Source organism: Brassica napus, chromosome A2, assembly GCF_020379485.1.
Source record: "Brassica napus cultivar Da-Ae chromosome A2, Da-Ae, whole genome shotgun sequence".
In the NCBI taxonomy this organism is placed as follows: Eukaryota; Viridiplantae; Streptophyta; class Magnoliopsida; order Brassicales; family Brassicaceae; genus Brassica; species Brassica napus.
The window spans coordinates 5,841,560-5,860,281 of NC_063435.1; the positions used below are offsets into that span (position 1 = coordinate 5,841,560).

An 18,722-nucleotide genomic window follows, 5' to 3' on the forward strand; every position below is an offset into this window, starting at 1 on the left:
CTGATAAAAAATGATGCAAAAAGCTTACTAAAACGAATTTGCAAGTAAGAGACGGAATAGTAAAATTTATCGTGCATAATAAAAAGAGATTATATATTTTTTTATTTTCAAACAAAGATTATTTATATATAATTGAAGCAAATACATTATTGGAGGCAGTAAAGAGAGTTTTTAAGATTAATTAAACAATTGACTAATTGAGTTATTCTCATTTTGCATTACGAAACTCAAATGTGACTGGGTGTCCATTCCCTATTCTTGTATCCGATCCTGTTTGCAGTAATACAGTGATAGTAGTATTATTTTTGTAGTAAACGTAGTTGTATTATTTGCATGACTTACTTTTATTCATTATTTGATCTTTATCATGTGAAAAACTATGATGATATTATCAGGTTTAACATGTACATGGCTATTAACTAAATGTGGTATATTTTTAAAAATGGTAGGAATATATTTATTATTTGACGTATTTTTATCGTTTTATTTGTTTATTAGAGTTATTTTTTTGCCCTTTAGGTATTGTTTAGTTAGCAAATACTGAAATACAGATCAAAATATTAGTTAATAGTGAAGAGATCATGCATGTTATATACACACAAAATATCAAAAGACGCATCTTGTTGATGAAAGGAATGTTTATGTGGAGGTATATTTGTGGCATAGTTAAATTAATTTTACTTTGATTGAATGATAGGTCTAAAGTCAGATTAAAGAAGACACATATACCATGAAAATGGAAAATATTGGGGGCTTACATTTATTTGATGAATGATGATAATAAGGGGAAAAAGTTGGGATATATTCTCCTTTCGCTGTGACAATACTTTAGCGTGGTTAAAGTAAGAAGCGAATATGTTCTCTTTGACGTAGAAATTGCTCGAAGGGTCACAAAGAAATGTGCATTTGCTTTTAGCCATACCATTTTGATTCTTCATCTTATACCGATAGATGATATATCATATATTTTTGTTTTTAATTCGGATGAAATTAAGAACGATGAATCTTTTAGGTAAACATTTAATAAGAATATATTTTAGATTACAGGGTTTTGTAGGACGATCAATTGCTAATGTCCACCAAATTAGAACAGTTTGTCTCCATGTGAATCATTGACATTAGTAACTCATGTAAGTAGGACATTGCTCAAAAAAATCATTTCACTCAGCATGTAGGGCTGAGATATTCTAGTGGCATTCTTGAAGCCCAAACCGTTCAACTCCCATTTGGTTTCTATAGATCTACCCAAGTCCACTGACCACCATGATTAATCTATGAGACATCAATTTGACAGGTCGAGATTAAGGGTTTCACGAGGAGAATCAAGCTAGGAGCCGGGACTGATGGTAGCCTAAGAGAGATCGTGATCCAAAGTTTGGAATTTCCATTGTTAACAAAACAAAATTGCAAAATATTAGTGAACTTTCGTTGCCAAATTAATATATATGCAAAGTCATTCAATTTATACGCGCGTATTTGAATTTCTCCAATGGCAAGAGGAAAAATATAGTTTCTTCTCGAATACTTCCTCCGTTTAGAAAAAGATCTATATTTTAGAAAAACAAATTGTTTCAAAAAAAATATATGTTTTACATTTTTAATGTATAAATTAATTGCAAATTGTAAACTTCAAAAACACATTGATGTTTATAATGATTTTATTGATTAAAAATTGTAAAAATAGTTGATAACGAAAAATAATGCATTGGTATCTAAAATATGATATGTTTTCTTAATAAGTATGAAAAACCTAAAATATAAATCTTTCTGAAACGGATGAAGTAATCCATAACTCACTTTAACAAAACAAAAATATGGTTTTCCAACTCATCATTCTTTAACAATCTTTTAAGAAAAGTAAGAAACTAGATGTGAAAGGAATATCGTATATAAGGCATTGTTTCGAAAAGGGAATAGTAAATGCAAAATATCGAGATTCGATCGAGAGAATTCAAGATCATTTTTATTTTAACTCTGCTTTCACAAAAAAAATTGACTATGAGAGATGGTCTATGCATCATGCATGCATATCTCCTCATACCTTCGAAAATGGTAGAAGAAACATGGGATAAGTTGTTTGTCATCAGAGTTTAGAGTTCATTTACTTTTTATTGATGATATACAAAATTTATCCAACCAAAAACACTTTTTATAATCAGATGCTTCTATTTTTGATAATTAATCGGTACGTGCATTATGAAGGTAGTCATTGCAAGTTTCTTAGGTCAAAAAAGCTATCTTTTTTTTGAAAACTGGTTTTCATATTAAAATCAAAAAATCAAGATAAAAACTATCTTGCGGAGGCTTCGTGGTCACTTCGTCGATCCTCTGTCGCAGACTCACAAGTGTGATTTCCAGTTCTAGTAGAGAACTAGAGATGAGAGCCTGTTCTAGAAGTTATTGTCGACAAGTTTTGTTAGTTTTGTCATCGGTAACGGTGTTTAACCAAAATTTTAATTGTTTTCCCCCGCAAAATATGATATTTTTCTTTCCAATTTATTGTGAAAGGTTAGCCAAGTGGAAAACTGAATATTTTTGGAGTCGCATATAAAACAAGACCCCTTTATTCTATTATTCTCTTTGTCAATCCACTCACATTAGAGCATGTCCATTGAAGGTATTTTAGTGCCCATTTGAGCGTGTCCATTAAAGGTATCTTAATGGATATTTCAACTCAAAAACAATTGTCAAAAAAATTATTTAGACGGTTCCTGAAGCTCCTAGAGGCGGTTCTTTAGACTGGAAACCGAATGAACGATGGTACATATAAGGGTAGTGCTCAAGCCTTCAAGCTAGACTCTCTTTTGAAATTAGCAGATGTGAAGGGAAGTAGGGAACTGATGGGAAACAACGCTCCTCAATTTCGTTGTTCAAGAGATAATTAGAACTGAAGGAAGGAGAGCTGCTCGTACGTTGGTGAAAAGTACAAGGGAGGGACTACTTTCATCTGAAAGCAGAAAAAGATGAAAAGTTGTGTTTCTTTGTGATTGTACTCTATTTCTTGGTAATCTTAGATAAGTCCTGCAAAATAGTCAGAGAAGCACGAGGAAAACCAGTAGAGATGGCAAAAAAACAAGGTTCAACAGACTTAGCTTCTTCTGAAATTTGAAGACAACCCCCTTCATTAGATCCTAGACGGAAACTGTTTCCAGCTTATTACAAAGAGACGCATGGACATGGACCAGTCTAGCTAAGATTATATTCAGACTAAACAAAAAAGTATAATCTTGGATTTTGTTAGATGTTAGGACGTAAATCCTCTGCGGTTTTGCTGAAAGCTTCATCAGAAGATCTTTTCTTCTGTTGGGAGTGGAATGCTGCAGAGATGCCAGTTCTTAGTAACTGATGATCAGATGAAGCCTGAAGGAACAATCACAAAAGAGGTTTTGAGGTGAAAAAAAAGCTAGGGACTCGTTGACTTCGCCAGAAGTGACTTATTATTATTCAGCCTTAGATTTAGGAAGAATCATTTTCATTTCTTCTTCTAGATTCTTGTAACATTATTATTCATGTTGAAGTTATAATCTTGTGTTCATTTTAAGTATAATACTTTCATAAGTTCACTCAAACTAAAAACTTGTTGTCCAAGCAATAGAAGGAAACAAAGCCCTAGACAAATAAGAAACCTGTGATCTAGCCAATACTATCTTAAGATCTTAAAACCAAACAGATTTACAGAGAAACGGTGTCCTATATCTTGAGTTAAAGACCTAATCTTCCTGTTTGTTCTGGAAAATTAGGTCTGGCAAAGTAACAGGCCGAATATGAGCCTGATTCTTTTTGCTGACAAGACCAGGCGACCCAAGTTGAAGACTTAAATAATCAGAAACAGTTTTCAGGCAAAGTAAATCGGATTGAATTACAAACTTAGCAGGCCGAGTATGAGCCTGATTTTTTTTTGCTGGACTCGCAACTTGTGTACATTGTACGTAGAAAAAAATTTCAATTAATTTTTGATAATTACCCTAAACATAATTTGATATACCAACTTCAATACACACAAATAATTCATATAGTCATATGTGGCTGAGACATTACCACTGAAATTTGAAGTGTGAGTACTCTACACGGTCTAATGTCTATATTACTACGTTGACGAACATACAAATCATATAAAACTACGTTGAAAATACGAAAACATCATTAAATAAAAGGATATGAAAAAGGTTTCTATATATATAAAGAGTTTACGATAAATAGTATGATAGTCTATTATACGAATAGCCGATTTTCACTCTCTCTCATGGATTATGGTGGGGGATTAGATCGGAGATCTTCTTTATAAATATAAAAAAGGAAAGTATTCACATGTTTTTAGTTTTTATTTCAGTAATATTTATTAATAAAAGTAATACTAGTAAGAAGATATCAAAGGTTGGGGCAGACCAGTCAGTGTGGTGTGGGCGAATGAAAGTCATGTTGGTTAGGGTTTAGAGCAAATTGGGAAACCCCGAAGGACAAATATATCAGTATGCTATATCAGTATGCTTCGAAATTCAATTTCTAATTTAATGTCTTACCTTCGAATTCAATAAGGCTATAACGACACCACACCTACCTCCACAACCCCAAAATTTCATTCTTAAAGAATAAGCAAACCTTTTATTGTCATTAGTCAGTCCTGCTCCATGTTTGAAAACACTATGATGTAAAGACCAGTTAAAAATGTTGCTTCAGTACAAACCGGGAGTGAGTGTAAAATTAGTGTATGTGTATTGTTTTATGTAATCTTTCTGGTTTTGGTTTTATGATCTAAACACATAAATCTCATGTCTCATTCGGTTCAGAAGACCTTTTTTGTAGTTGCTTATTTAAATGTTAATACTAATTATAGTGATTTAACTATTACTACTTCCGTTCCTAAATGTAGGATGTTTAAAAAATAATTTGATGTTCCAATATATAAAATGTTTTCATTTTTCTAGATAACATTTTACTTTATTAAAAACTGTGCAACCAATCATATTTGATAATTTATTTTGTAATTGGTTGAATAACATTAATTTATAGTTTTAATGATACTTTCTAGATAAAACAATGATTTTCTTTAAAACCGTGTTTTTACAAACATGGAGTACTAAACAGAGTATAGTTATTGATTATCTTCCAAGAATTGTCAGAATGCTTCATTTACCCTTATGGTTATTTAAGAGTGAAATGACAGATGCAAGCGGAAAGGAGTGAGTTGAAATCAATGTTCCTTTTTCAAACGTAGTGACTACATAGCTATGCTGCTACTGGAGAGTAACCCTATTATTTGGCTGTCACTCAAAAACAATAATCTTTCATCACTACTAGGATTAAACTTAGTTTTAGGCTTTTAGCCCGAGTAAGTTTCGGGCATTATAGAATCTGAGAATCGTTCATAGTCCACATTTAAAGATTCATCAAATATGACAATTTGTTTATTTTGTACCTTATCCGTGGAATCTCAGTCAAAATCATACAACTCAAAATTTTAATGTGAACCTGCCCAGTGCCAACACACAATCTCATTAATTGACGTTCTTATTATTTACGGTAATTAAATCCCCTATATACTAATAGAGAAACATTTAAAAATTTATAATATGTAGTTTGTATTAATTAAAAAAATGTCTTAATGAATTATCACGTAATTAGAATTTTAATTTTGCTTACGTGGTGATTCGAGAATCAATCGAGAATTTATTAGTCTAAAATTAAATTGCTAGGGAATATTATATTATATAGTATGTCCATTATGGACCATTCATTTATCAAATTGAAATTATTATATATTTTTTTCCTTAAATAAAATTTATGGAATTACCTAATGCGATTAAAATATATACGCTAATTAATGATATAATAAAGATTTGCTAACAATATGTATACTTTTTATCATTTTTGTTTAATTATTTATTATTAAAATAAATTACACAATTATATTAATCATATAATATAAATTTAGATTTTTTTTGTATATGTTGTATTTTGAATTTTCAAAACGAGTATAAATTACTAAAACTGTTAAAAGTCTCACATAAACTTTTATGATCAAGGTTAAAAAAAATTCTATTAATAAGTCTTTATGTTAATATATATATATATATATATTAAATATCGTTTAAATTAAACTATACATCATATGAAATTACATACTTATATTTTGATATCTGCGTTGAACATATATTGAAAAGTTAAAATTTTGATTTTGAAATATTCATTGTTTTTCTAAATAATTATAAATTATTGAAACCACTAAACATTTCACATTAAAAAATGGTTGGTGTAAAATATTGTTACACAAATATGCAAATAATCATAAAATCATATGAGTAGAAACTTCATTTAATAAATATCCATATTAAACATATATTATATATATATGTTAATATCATTTAAATTTAATTATATATCATATATGATAGATAAGATTGATTGTTTTGATTTATTTACCCTAAAATGATTGCGAATAAACAACAGTGGTCGTTTGATTTATATGCGCGCGCCAATTTATTAAATAATAGTAACTGATTTCTTAGTTATTTAATATATAATTATTATTTTATTATTTCATAATATGAAGAAAACATAAAATAAGTAATAAATATAAAATATTTATTGTGCACAAGGTGCAGATCTTAAGCTAAGTATGTATCTCTTTAATAATTTTAAATCTTAAACATTTTCTAAATCTCAGGCCAAAACAAAATAACGAAATGAGAATAAACTCAAAAATCAATATTCAAACAATAACCAAAATGAAAAAAAACACAAAAATGAAAAAAATATTGAAGATAGATAGGATTGACATCTGAACCTAAATTTCTCATAAGCATAATTAACTTTTAAATGGCTAAATCATGATATGAAACCGAGTTGACATAGTTTCATTGTAATTCTTGGGCCTAAATGTTAGGTTTTTATGCGATAAGTGATTTTTTGACCTATTTTTTTTTTTAAAAAGGATCAGCTCATCAGTAAACAGACTATGTAATTAACAAAAAAGTTTTTAAAAAATTGTTTAAGGGCCAAAAATATTAATTCGATCAAGAATATAAATTTTATTTTTGCATACGATATTTCTTAAATAATTTTCATATAAATTTACCCAGCGCAAGGCGTATGTGTTATCCTAGTTTCGAAAGTATAATAAAAACTAAAGATTCTTTATTGCAAACTGTAAGGTAGGAAGATAGTGGATGTATCTTTTTTCAACCAAAATTTATTGCAAGTGATTAGAGTAAAAGAGATTTAGTTTAACTAGTATCTATCAAAGTAACACTAGAAATGAATAAAAATAATAAAATAGTAAAATGAACAATTTTATTCTATTATACTCTTTAAAAATGAAAAAGAATATTTTTTTTATTTTGTATAAATGATGTAATTTCTTTGGAAAGGTGAGAAATTTAATATTTCTCTTCGTTCTTTAATTACCATTCAAAATTATGAATACTAATTCATTATGGAAATTTTTTCATGTTTACTACATTGTTTTACTATTATTTATGTTTATCTTCACTAAACAGACATTGTTTTACTATTATTTATGTTTATCTTCACTAAATAGACATTTTCAGAAATATCTTCTGCATTAAGAGTCAAAATACTCTTATATTCTTGGTCTATAATATATATAATAAATAATCATTTAAATAAATAAAAAATAATTTATTTTTATGTTTTTGAATTATACTTTTTCAAATTCGATTTTTTTTTTAATTTAATTTTTGAAATTCACAAATTATTTTTGAAATTATTTTTAAAAAATTTTCTAAGTATTTATTTATATATTTATTAGAATTCTAAACTTTGCATTCCAAAAATTATACCCCACCCCTCAACTCTAAACTTTAGTTTAGATTAGTTAACCCTAGGGTTGTAAGTGTTTTTTTTCTCTTTAAAAATGAAGGTAAAAATTATTAAAGTAAACATGATTTTTTTATTAAATATGTGGTATTTTTGGCAATTTTCTTTCATTATATTATGTTAAGTAAAAAGTATTTTACACATATATAAATTTTAATTTGTTTAATATTTTATCTTTTTCTAATAAAATTTAACTTATATTTTATATTTGGATATACATTTTATTTAAAAATAAATATACTTGTTAAAATTTACAACATCAAAGTTTTAGATACAAAATAAAATATTTAATCATTTAATTTCAGAGAGAGTTCATGAAATTTAAATACATCGAATCAAAGTTATACTCCTTTGTAGAGTAAAGAAATTTTGTTACAAAATAAGCATTATTTTAGAATTTTATATTATTTTTTTCTTTTGCCTTTAGTTAATTAAAATACTATATAATTTTGATAGTAAATAATGGTAAAACTGAATATTTAACTATTTTAATTTGTATGAAAAAAATAGACTACAACAAATTTGAAATGGAAAGAGTATTACTTAAGAAACTTAAAATGCTCATTTGGTGTTATAATATATATAGTAGGAAATAGCTAAACTAGTCATGTTTAAGAAATGTATTCCTATAATAATTGAAAAACATTTTTTATGCTGTAACATTGACTACACTGTTTAAGTGTTAACACTACAACTCTTTTCACAATTTATATTAAAAATGATGTTAATTATTAGAAATATTACATAACTTTCATTGTATATAATATAGCAGACAATCCATTAATTAAATGTTCAGAAATACTAACTCTTTTTCTTTCCGTAATAAAAATTACATGATTATTTAATGCAACTACAAATATGATAATTAATAATACTGAATCATTTTCTTCTGTCAACAATAATACTGAACAATAAATTTGATTAAAAAATTGTATATCATCTATCTTTTTGTTTAGTTGTATATTATTATAATAAATTAAAAATTCATATCATCCATATAATAAAATTTATATTTTAATGTATATTAAATACTTTAAATTTTTGTTATTAAGAAATATAATGATCATAAAAAAATATGAATATTTTAATATCATTTAATAAAAAATAGTATATATCTATATAATATCATTCAAGTAATTATATACCATATAAATATTTTATTTTTAATATTCATATCATTTTGAATTGATAAAAATTTAAATACTTTTACAATTTTAACTTGATTAAATCGTAAAATTTCACATATCTTTATTATTCTTTTAAAAAATATTTATTTAACAATATTTTTAAAAATATCATAATCTGCACATTATTACCTAGTAAAATACTATTTCACGATCGTTATCCACATATAGTGAGAAGAGAAGTCTTTTTTACTCATAGATTCGTAAAATGGTAAATGAAGGAAACATTCTCTCGTGTTATATATTTACATAGGTGAGTTGAGACATTATAGACCTCTTTTAGATTCATATGGACGTACATGCCTACTAACAAAATAAATACAAAATTTTATTCTTACCTATTACATTTTATAGTTTTTATTACTCTCAATTAATTGACTTAAGTAATAAAGACACTCTCATTTAATAAAAACAACTGTAGTGTCTTCATAAAAGACGAAGAAAACATATTTACTTGCATATTTTGCATCTTCTTCCTTATTTATTCTATTAAATTAAAATATCACTTCCAAAAAATACAAAACTAAAAATTTCAGAACAAGATAGAGAGAGAGAGAGAGAGAGAGAGAAAAGGAGATTACAACCACAATGGACGATTCAAACACAAGAAGCCAAACTAAGAAGACGAAGAAGCTTCAGAAAGACAAGAACAAGAACAAGAAGAACAACATCCCTACTGTTTGGTTCTCTCTCAAGAAATCTCTCCACTGCAAATCCGAACCATCCGACGTCCACGTCCCCAAATCCACAAAACACCTCACCACAATCTCCACCAAGCGCATCTCCACCGCCAACTCCTCCCTACCCTCCGCCGGATGCGGCGGCGGCTTATCCGGATGCTCGAGATCGATAGCGAATCTCAAAGACGTGATCCACGGGAGCAAACGCCACTTCGAGAAACCGCCGATAAGCAGTCCTCGCTCCATCGGAAGCAACGAGTTCCTCAACCCCATAACCCACGAAGTCATCCTCAGCAACTCCACCTGCGAGCTCAAAATCACCGGCGTCGGAGACATGGCTTCGCCCGCCGGAGCAACGGAATCCGGCGGTGGCGGCGGAGGAAACGGACGGTCGACGACTTTTGTGGGGATGCTGAGGCCGGGGACGCCGATGCATCATCTGAACCACTCTGCTTCTCACCGGAGCCATGCTTCGTCGACGGCGGCGAAAAAGGGATCCTTTGCTTCGTCGGAGAGAGAGGTAACAGGAGAAGGGTTTCACACAAAGAGGAGAGTTTCTTTGGAGATGAACAGAGACTCCGCCGTTAACGGAGGCAAATACTCTGTTTCTTGCCATAAGTGTGGTGAACAGTTCAACAAACTCGAAGCTGCAGAAGCTCATCATCTCTCTAAACACGCCGGTAAACTCGAAACTTTAACCATTGGGATTATATAATTAATGAATATAATATAAAGTTTTCACCTTTATGAAGATTTTGTCGCATTTTTATAATATACTCTCTCCTATCCATGTTTAAGAATTTTCAGATTTTTTAATAAAACATATTAAAACTTATCAATAAATACATATTTTTTTTGTAATTTTATATTTTTTATATTTTTAAATCAATAAAATTTTAAGAAATGCAGTTAATGTTCTTAAACTTTACAATTTTTCATTATTAGTTGACAAAAAATATATTGGAAACATAAAATATGTATATTTTTGAAACAATTTTTTTTTTTTAAATATGGATCTTTTAGGAACAGAGGGGAGTATAATATAAAGTTTTCAACTTTATGAACATTTTCGCATATTTAGATTATAAAGTTATAAACTTTGCACATAATATTACAGTGACGGAGCTCGTAGAAGGCGACTCGTCGAGGAAGATAGTGGAGATAATCTGTAGAACGAGCTGGTTAAAGTCAGAGAACCAATGCGGGAGAATAGACCGTGTCCTAAAAGTACACAACATGCAGAAGACACTAGCTCGGTTCGAGGAGTACAGAGAGACGGTGAAGATCAGAGCGAGCAAGCTCCAGAAGAAGCATCCGAGATGTCTCGCCGACGGCAACGAGCTGCTCAGGTTCCACGGCACCACCGTGGCTTGCGGTTTGGGGATAAACGGGTCGACGAGCCTCTGCACGGCGGAAAAGTGCTGCGTCTGCCGGATCATACGGAACGGGTTCTCGGCGAAGCGGGAGAAGAATAACGGTGTTGGGGTTTTCACGGCGTCGACGAGCGGGAGAGCGTTTGAGTCGATTTTGGTGGAGGAGGGAGATGGGGAGAGGACGGTGACGGTGAGGAAGGTGTTGATTGTGTGTAGGGTTATAGCCGGGAGAGTTCATAGGCCGGTGGAGAATGTGGAGGAGGTGAATGGGTTGATGATGAGTGGGTTTGATTCTTTGGCTGGAAAAGTTGGGTTGTATACAAATGTGGAGGAGCTTTATTTGCTCAATCCTAGAGCTTTGCTTCCTTGCTTTGTGGTAATCTGCAAGTCTTAAAAAATATTTAGCATTTTTGTTTTGGCAGAAAGGTCAAAATGTTCTTGTTATTTGTTCATAATTTCAGTTTTTACCATCTTGTTCCGAATTTGTTTTCAAGGTGAATTTGGAATTTAAATTTTTAATTTTCGGCTAGTTTATGTCTGAGTTCTTAATTATTCTTACCTAGAGAGACAAAAATATTTTGTTCATATTATGTTAGATAAATTTGTATTTTGGCGTATATTATACTAACGTAAAAAGATGTGGTAAGAGATAGATTGTAAAGTGTGTCAGAGTGAGAATTTTAGTTTCACGGGTGGCCTGTTGGTAAAAGTGCTACTATAAATGCCAAGTTCATTCAGTAAAAAGTTCTTACAAAAATCGATAAATAAGAAAAAACTCATCAACAAATTAAACAAACATGATAATTTTTTTTGGTCGACGGTAAACCTTTCAAAGATTTGGAACATGAACGTTTGCTTCATTGCTTGTTTGGTTGAATCGTGTTAATTGTTCAATATGGATTTATGTTGTTTAAAGTGTTTTCATATTTTTTTTAACTTCTATTATATACATATCAATAATACATAATATATGATGTACAGTAGAACATATCATATATGTATAGTACTCAGACGACCCAAAGACATTTGGTTTTCTTTAGCTTCAAAATTTTGTTTGGAACCATCCCCGTATAGTCCTAGATTACATACAAAATGAATATTTATATAAGAAAACATGGCATATAAAAACAAAAATAACATTAATGATAATTAGACATTTTGCTAAAACGAATAAAATGGTCCATACTAAATTACTCGATAGTTTTCATAATGTCAGCGAGACAAAGCTTACGTCAAAGGTGTCGACAAAATTCTATCCCATGCAAACATTTATTTGGAGCTTTTATTAGTTCTATCTGCAAAAGCCACCCTCTCATCAATATATATCCGCCGAGAAAAGAAAAATCAGAATATGCGAGCCCAATAATAATAAAAGTTTCAAATCTTGAAATTTCGAATTTTGAAAACAAATATACATTTTGTTTTTTTTTAGATATATTATTTCAGGGCTCTGCAAAAATATTTGTGATAATACATTTTGTACTTAAAGTTGTTTGTGGACAAAGCAAATTTTGTTTAAGAGGGAGCATAGTCTAGTGAAAATGAATCATAGATATCTCAAAATGTGGCTATTTCGATATTTGATTACGTATACATACAATGTATGTTCATTTTTCTTTTTTGAACTGACACATAATAAATGTATATTTGAGAACGAATGAGAAATGACGAGGCCTGAAATGGACAGTGTATCTATATCAACCGCCGAAGTAACGGTGGGATCATACCACATGCCGTCTCAGAAAATTGTATTCTATACAAACCTTGTAATTAATTATCTCCACTCGACAACAATCTATGTCGTCATTTTCGGATCTTTTATATAATGACGAGAACGCATTAGTAATCCCCTAAATATGCGAAATATACAGAAGCTAAAAGCGAGCTGATTAAGGCTTAAAGACCATGGTTTAGCCACATATGAAAGCGTTTGTAGATTCTTTGTTCCCTGTAAAAAGTTGATTGTAAGAAACATATTTCGTAGCTTTGTAAGTGGAGAAAGTGTTTATCTGGTACGATTTTTACACTTTTAACTTAAAATGGATTTTCAATATATCCATCATCAAATACATAGGTCCATTAGTCTACAAATCAAAAGTGCAATGAAGAAGAAATAAGGGAGATGCTAAGATGCTGAGCCAGCTGCAACTTGAGTTGTTTCTTTATCCTTAGCCTCCTTAAGTTGCTTCCATTTCTCAATGGTGTCGATAAGTTCCCCAGTTTTGATCAGATATCTCACCTTCTGTCCATCTTCGAGGACCTTGTGACCCACCCGGCTAACCACCTCCTTTTCTTTCGAATACAGCATCACATTTGAGCTGTGAATCGGTGCTTCAATCTGGAAAACATAATGCATTTTAGCACAATCCTCAATCATCATCACTGCCAAAGGCAAAGTGAAGGGAGCTACACGATGTGGTTTCTGTTTTGCAAATTATTTTTAAGAGAGTCATGTGAGTGGTGTCTGACCTTGAGAATTTGGCCAGGCTCTCCCTCTTCACGGCTCTTCATGTGTTTGGTCTTGAGGTTGACATCTTTGATGACAATGGTGCTGTTGTGGGTAAAGATCTTAGTGACTTCTCCAATCTTGCCCTTGTCTCGTCCAGATATAACTTTGACCGTATCACCAAACTTGACATGCATTTTGTGCAGAATTGGAAGACTGTTTGGTTTGCATTTCTTCCGTTCCCAACGCTTAAGCTGAAAGAAAGAAAAAAAAAACACATCATAATCCTGTTAATGCCCTTAGGAATCAATCAAGAGATGAAACTCAACAACATTACCAAAAGAATGAGGTAAAGGATCTTGGTTACTAACCTTTGCGTAAACAAGACATGGGTTCTGGGCGGGCTTGACCTGCAATGAGTTACAAAAGAAAAGCAGAGTAATTAAGGAACCAAACCCCACTCCAACTGCAAACACTTTGCCTAAAAAAACGCTAAACCATTCTTCTGACTCAGTATAAGTTCGTTCGAGCAACAAAACCATAATCAACCAAAATGTACATCACCAGGTGCTAAATGCATTCTTTAGATTCCAAAAGGTTCACCAACCAATCAATCAAACGAGCACACAAAAATAAGAGATCCTAACTTAAAAGTTTTAGATGCATCGCCAAGCCAAGTAGAGATAAACAGTTGTCTTTTGAGAAAAAAATCAAAGTTATAGAATTTAAAGTGTTCATAACTTCATCTCAGTTCAGTACTAACACAGAAAAAGACAAAGAGACAATTCACATTCTCCAATCCATTCTCCACTAAACATAACTCATAGCGCAGAAACACACAACAAAGTTTCAATCTTTACTCCTTTTAGAGAAAAAATTTAGAATTGGCACCAAAATTCACCATACCAAAAGCTTAATAAATGAAACTAATCAACAGGTCCAATGAAAGATATCAAACCCGTTACAGGGCTAAATGTTCGAGCTAAACGTGGCAATGTCTTTGATTAGAACGAGAAATTCGAAAACGGGAGTTACCGGAGAAGCGGCGGAGAGGGAAAGCGGGGAAAGGAGACGCTGGCCGAGGAAGGAGGAGTTGGAGTTGGAGGATATCGAAAGAGATGTAAACGAGCTCTGAAGAGAAGTCATCATGGTCGCCATTTTATTTCAGAGTAACTCCCGCTTGCTAACACTTCATGTCTCTGTTCGTCTCAAGGCGATAAGACGAGGATAACAATTATCTCTTTACTGTTAAACGACACCGTTTTAGTACCATGATTAACTTCACTGGTGGGTTTTTGGCTAAGGTTTGGGCTTAAATATTGTCTGCTTTGGTGTAATACCCCAAACATAGTATAGAAGTTCTGCATTTTTTTAACTTTTTGATAATTTGGCGGACCGAAGTCTAACTGACCGATCTCCTGAAGCCTGTTCACCGGTACTAGATAAATCCGGTTATTTGCAATGAGAATTAAATATCCACTAGATTTTGACCCGCCCTTTGAAAGGGCGGGTATATATTTTGTTTTAATTTTTTTTTTCAGAAATTTAATTTAATATTTTTTTTTGTAATCATATTTGTATTTTTCTTTGTATTCATATTTGTGTATAAATTTAAAATATCTTTTATAAAATAATAATAATTTAAAAGTTAACCAGACATACACTCGTTTCTTTGTAATCATATGTCCATATATATGTTTCTTTGTAATCATATTTGTCTATTCTGGATCTTGATCCGCAGTTTTTATGTTAATTTGTATTTTTTTTGTTTTTTCTGTATATATGTAAAATTTTCTGACCCGTCCTTTTAAAATACGGATATATTTTCGGACCATGACCCATTGATATATGTTGTGTTCAAGTTAAATAGATCAAGTTTCATAACTATACACTCGTGTCATATGTATTTCGAAAATTATTTTAAAAATTTATTCATAAAGTTTACAACATATTATATTTTTATTAGGTTTTATATTATTATACCAGTTATAGTTGCCCACATTTTATTACTAAACTTAAGCAGGTGTTTCGTAAAAATATATATAACTATACACGGAGTAGATATCACCACTTTAATTACATCTTCGTATATAACTGCTTGTTGTGTTAAGTTGTAACTAATACATTTGAATGGTCAAGACTAATAGAAAAAGAAAAAATAATTAGATTCAGTTAAAAACTTAAAGTGGATCCCGATTTTTGTGGACTTCGAAGTGGTGGTTACAAAGATTATTTAAAATGCAGTTAGGAAACATAAAATTTATATTTCGTGTATGTATAGTTGAAGAAAATAACTGGACTGAACTAATATCAATAGGGCATGTTTATGTTTTAATAGTATTGATATCACTTGGCCACACAAACGGATAAATTTAAATTTAGTAAACTTCGAACCTAGGGTGTTTAACACCTTTCCGAGCCCGTCGTAGCACTATATAGTTAGGTTCAATATTTCTAAGATTTTGTTTTTGTTTTTTTTTCCTCGTTCAAATATTTATAAGTTACAGAATTTTTAGTTCCCCAATGTTTTATTTTTCCAATGGAAAACACTATTACATATACGATTTTATTTTTTGGAAGAACAAAAAAATTGGATTAAAATGTATCCAAAAACCAAACATTTCAAATAGTTGTGCTCATTGCAACTAGATTATAATTTAGAATGAAATGATATGGAACGGTTGATCCATTAATTCTACATTTTTAAACCATTAACTCTATATTTTTTTTTACCTTTTATAATGAATGGAATAAAATACTTATTCAATAAAAATAAATAAATAAAATACAAAGAAAATTATTTATAGCAATTTGTTCATGAATAAATAGAAAAAAATCTATTCCATTTTTGATGTATTTGGTATTCCGCTCCTATTATTTCCCATTCACTATTTTCAGTTACCATCAACATCCTCCTAACAATACGTCTATAAATCATCCTAGAACCCACCCTCCCAAAAATATAAAAAAGCCAATTACAAAGGTAATAAATTACAATTATAAAATATTTTTGTTCTTTTTGTTTAAACAAACAACAATGCATCACTAGTCTTCAAGTGTACTGTCCATGGAATTATCTCTCCTATGATTTTCCGATAGACCCGATCTATCTCCAGTCTGCTCAACACTAGACGCCACCGTAGGTGGAAGCAAGGGAGCCTTCTTCTGACGTTTTCTGGCATGTCTCACCTTAATGACACGTGTCAAAACCTGCACAACATCCCTCATGTTGGGACGTTTCCTCGGTGCATGAAAGATGCATTTATATGCAAAAGCCGCAACTTCATTCACTTCTTGTATATCAAACCTCCCATCTAATCTCGAATCCACAATCTCTTCCCACCCAACCTTCTCCTCTGCATTCATAGCCGCCTAAAACAAAAACTTGTCTTAATAATGTTTTCTTCAAAGAAACAAATGTGGAGTTGAGGATCATGTTGGTGCCTCATTTACCAGTTCAACATATTCCATTAGACCTTGTTGAGGGTTTCTTCCAGCTATAAGCTCAAAAAGCAAAACCCCAAAACCATAAACATCACTTTTCTTGGTGAATGTTCTTGTGGAGATATACTCTGGATCGAGGTAACCAAAAGTTCCTCTGATGTTAGCTGCATGTTTGTTTACCATTTCTTCTCTAGACAGGCCAAAGTCAGCAACCTAAATTTAAAAGACAATTAAAATTGGAAAATTTGAGGTAATAAGGTATAAGTGGGATAGATAAGATATTTACCCGAGCTCCCATTGACTGATCCAACAAATGTTGGAAGATTTGATATCTCTGTGGATTACAGAAGGAACAGCCTAGAATTTTTTTTGAATAAAACATTGCTTTATAAAATTGTGTTTTGATAAGAGATGGTGGATGGTTTTCAGTAATTTAGCTTACCCCATCATGAAGATACTCTAGACCGCGTGCCACATCTAAAGCAATATATACTCTCAAATCCCAGCTCAGCGGTTCATATTTATTGCCTGTATCAAGAAAACATTTTAGTGAGTCTCAGATGTGTATGAAAGCTCATCAAATTGGTGAATTCCAAACCATGTTAGATAATAAAGGTGTGTGACTGACTAGTGACTACATTTCTATAGCAAATAGTTCTACATTAATTTACCGACAAGCAGATTGATATGTTATGATGAATAAAGTTGTTGCTTACTGTACAAGTGAGAAGCTAAGCTTCCTTTACTCATGTAGACATATATAAGCATGTGTTGTCCTTTCTCTGCGCAATAGCCGACCAAGTTCACTAGGTTACGGTGATGTAACCTCCCCAATAACATAACCTGAAACACAAAAAAAAATGTGAGTGAGCGAGTTTAGGAATATAGGAATGTCCGGAATATAGCCTGTCTTATAAATAACAAATTCTGGGTTAACAGAGATTTAATAAAATGTAAGTATGGGCATGCTCGTGTTACAAAAAAAAAAAGTAAGTATGGGCATGCTCAAGCATTCCTAATGGCTAATGATTATTCATGTTAATCAAACTTATTCTTTGGATTTGAGTGTCATACAGAATCATCAAGCACATTTTAAGAGATGTGTGTGTTTTACCTCTGTGTGGAACTCTTTTTGGCCCTGTTTAGAATCAGTGGCAAGAACTTTGACAGCAACAGTCTCACCGGTGGACATTTGAGCTTTGTAGACAGGTCCAAATGCTCCTTGGCCTATCAAATTCGTGAAATTACATGTTGCTTTCTGCAAATCCCTGACTCAACCACCCACAAAAGAACATATGTTCAAAAACGAGATATAATGCCAAGAATTCAAGTATCATATCCGTAATTAAACACTCTAAAACGTTATATAGATCCCCAGCATTTCCCTTCTAATCCTTATTGGTTAAGAGACAATAAACTTGTAAAGGAACTCTTAGCCAAACCTGTAAGAATATTCCAAAATGCCAGAAGCAGAGATCACATTGCTCCTCTTGCTAAACCCAGCAAGCCAAACAGACCTGCCGTTGCTTGAGGATTTCATAGGTGAGTCTGGACCAAGAGTCGAATCCGACATGATGTTGCAAGCATCAGGTCCATTCTCTCTGATGGGAAGCGTAGCACTTCTGCTTGAAACACTGTTGAGAATCTGAGGTTTCTGTCTATGGTACCTAAAGCATAAGAATGCTGCCATAGCTAACAGCACACCGATCACCAAACCAAGTGAGATCCCAACGATCAAACCAAAGGATTCTCCTTCCAT

General features: G+C 31.5%; 3 protein-coding genes across 3 annotated transcripts; 1 reads left to right on the forward strand and 2 right to left on the reverse strand.

Annotated features, from left to right (window-relative positions):
- The first annotated feature begins 9,505 nt into the window (after positions 1-9,505).
- Positions 9,506-11,602, forward strand: LOC106390079. The gene is made up of 2 exons (XM_013830473.3): positions 9,506-10,380; positions 10,818-11,602. The coding sequence occupies exons 1-2, from the start codon at positions 9,609-9,611 to the stop codon at positions 11,465-11,467; spliced, it is 1,422 nt and encodes a 473-aa protein (XP_013685927.2). The 5' UTR covers positions 9,506-9,608; the 3' UTR covers positions 11,468-11,602.
- Positions 11,603-13,100: 1,498 nt separating this feature from the next.
- LOC106390090 (50S ribosomal protein L24, chloroplastic-like) lies at positions 13,101-14,806 on the reverse strand. Its single transcript, XM_013830482.3, has 4 exons — positions 14,555-14,806; positions 13,891-13,929; positions 13,543-13,773; positions 13,101-13,411 (listed from the first exon to the last, which is right to left on the reverse strand). The coding sequence occupies exons 1-4, from the start codon at positions 14,675-14,677 to the stop codon at positions 13,199-13,201; spliced, it is 606 nt and encodes a 201-aa protein (XP_013685936.2). The 5' UTR covers positions 14,678-14,806; the 3' UTR covers positions 13,101-13,198.
- A 1,535-nt stretch (positions 14,807-16,341) lies between these two features.
- Positions 16,342-18,722, reverse strand: LOC106379119 (calcium/calmodulin-regulated receptor-like kinase 1). The gene is given in 8 exon segments (XM_048751530.1): positions 16,342-16,891; positions 16,973-17,176; positions 17,250-17,278; positions 17,281-17,320; positions 17,406-17,491; positions 17,680-17,806; positions 18,078-18,231; positions 18,406-18,722. Coding segments are annotated over 8 exon segments (1,284 nt in total). The 3' UTR covers positions 16,342-16,564.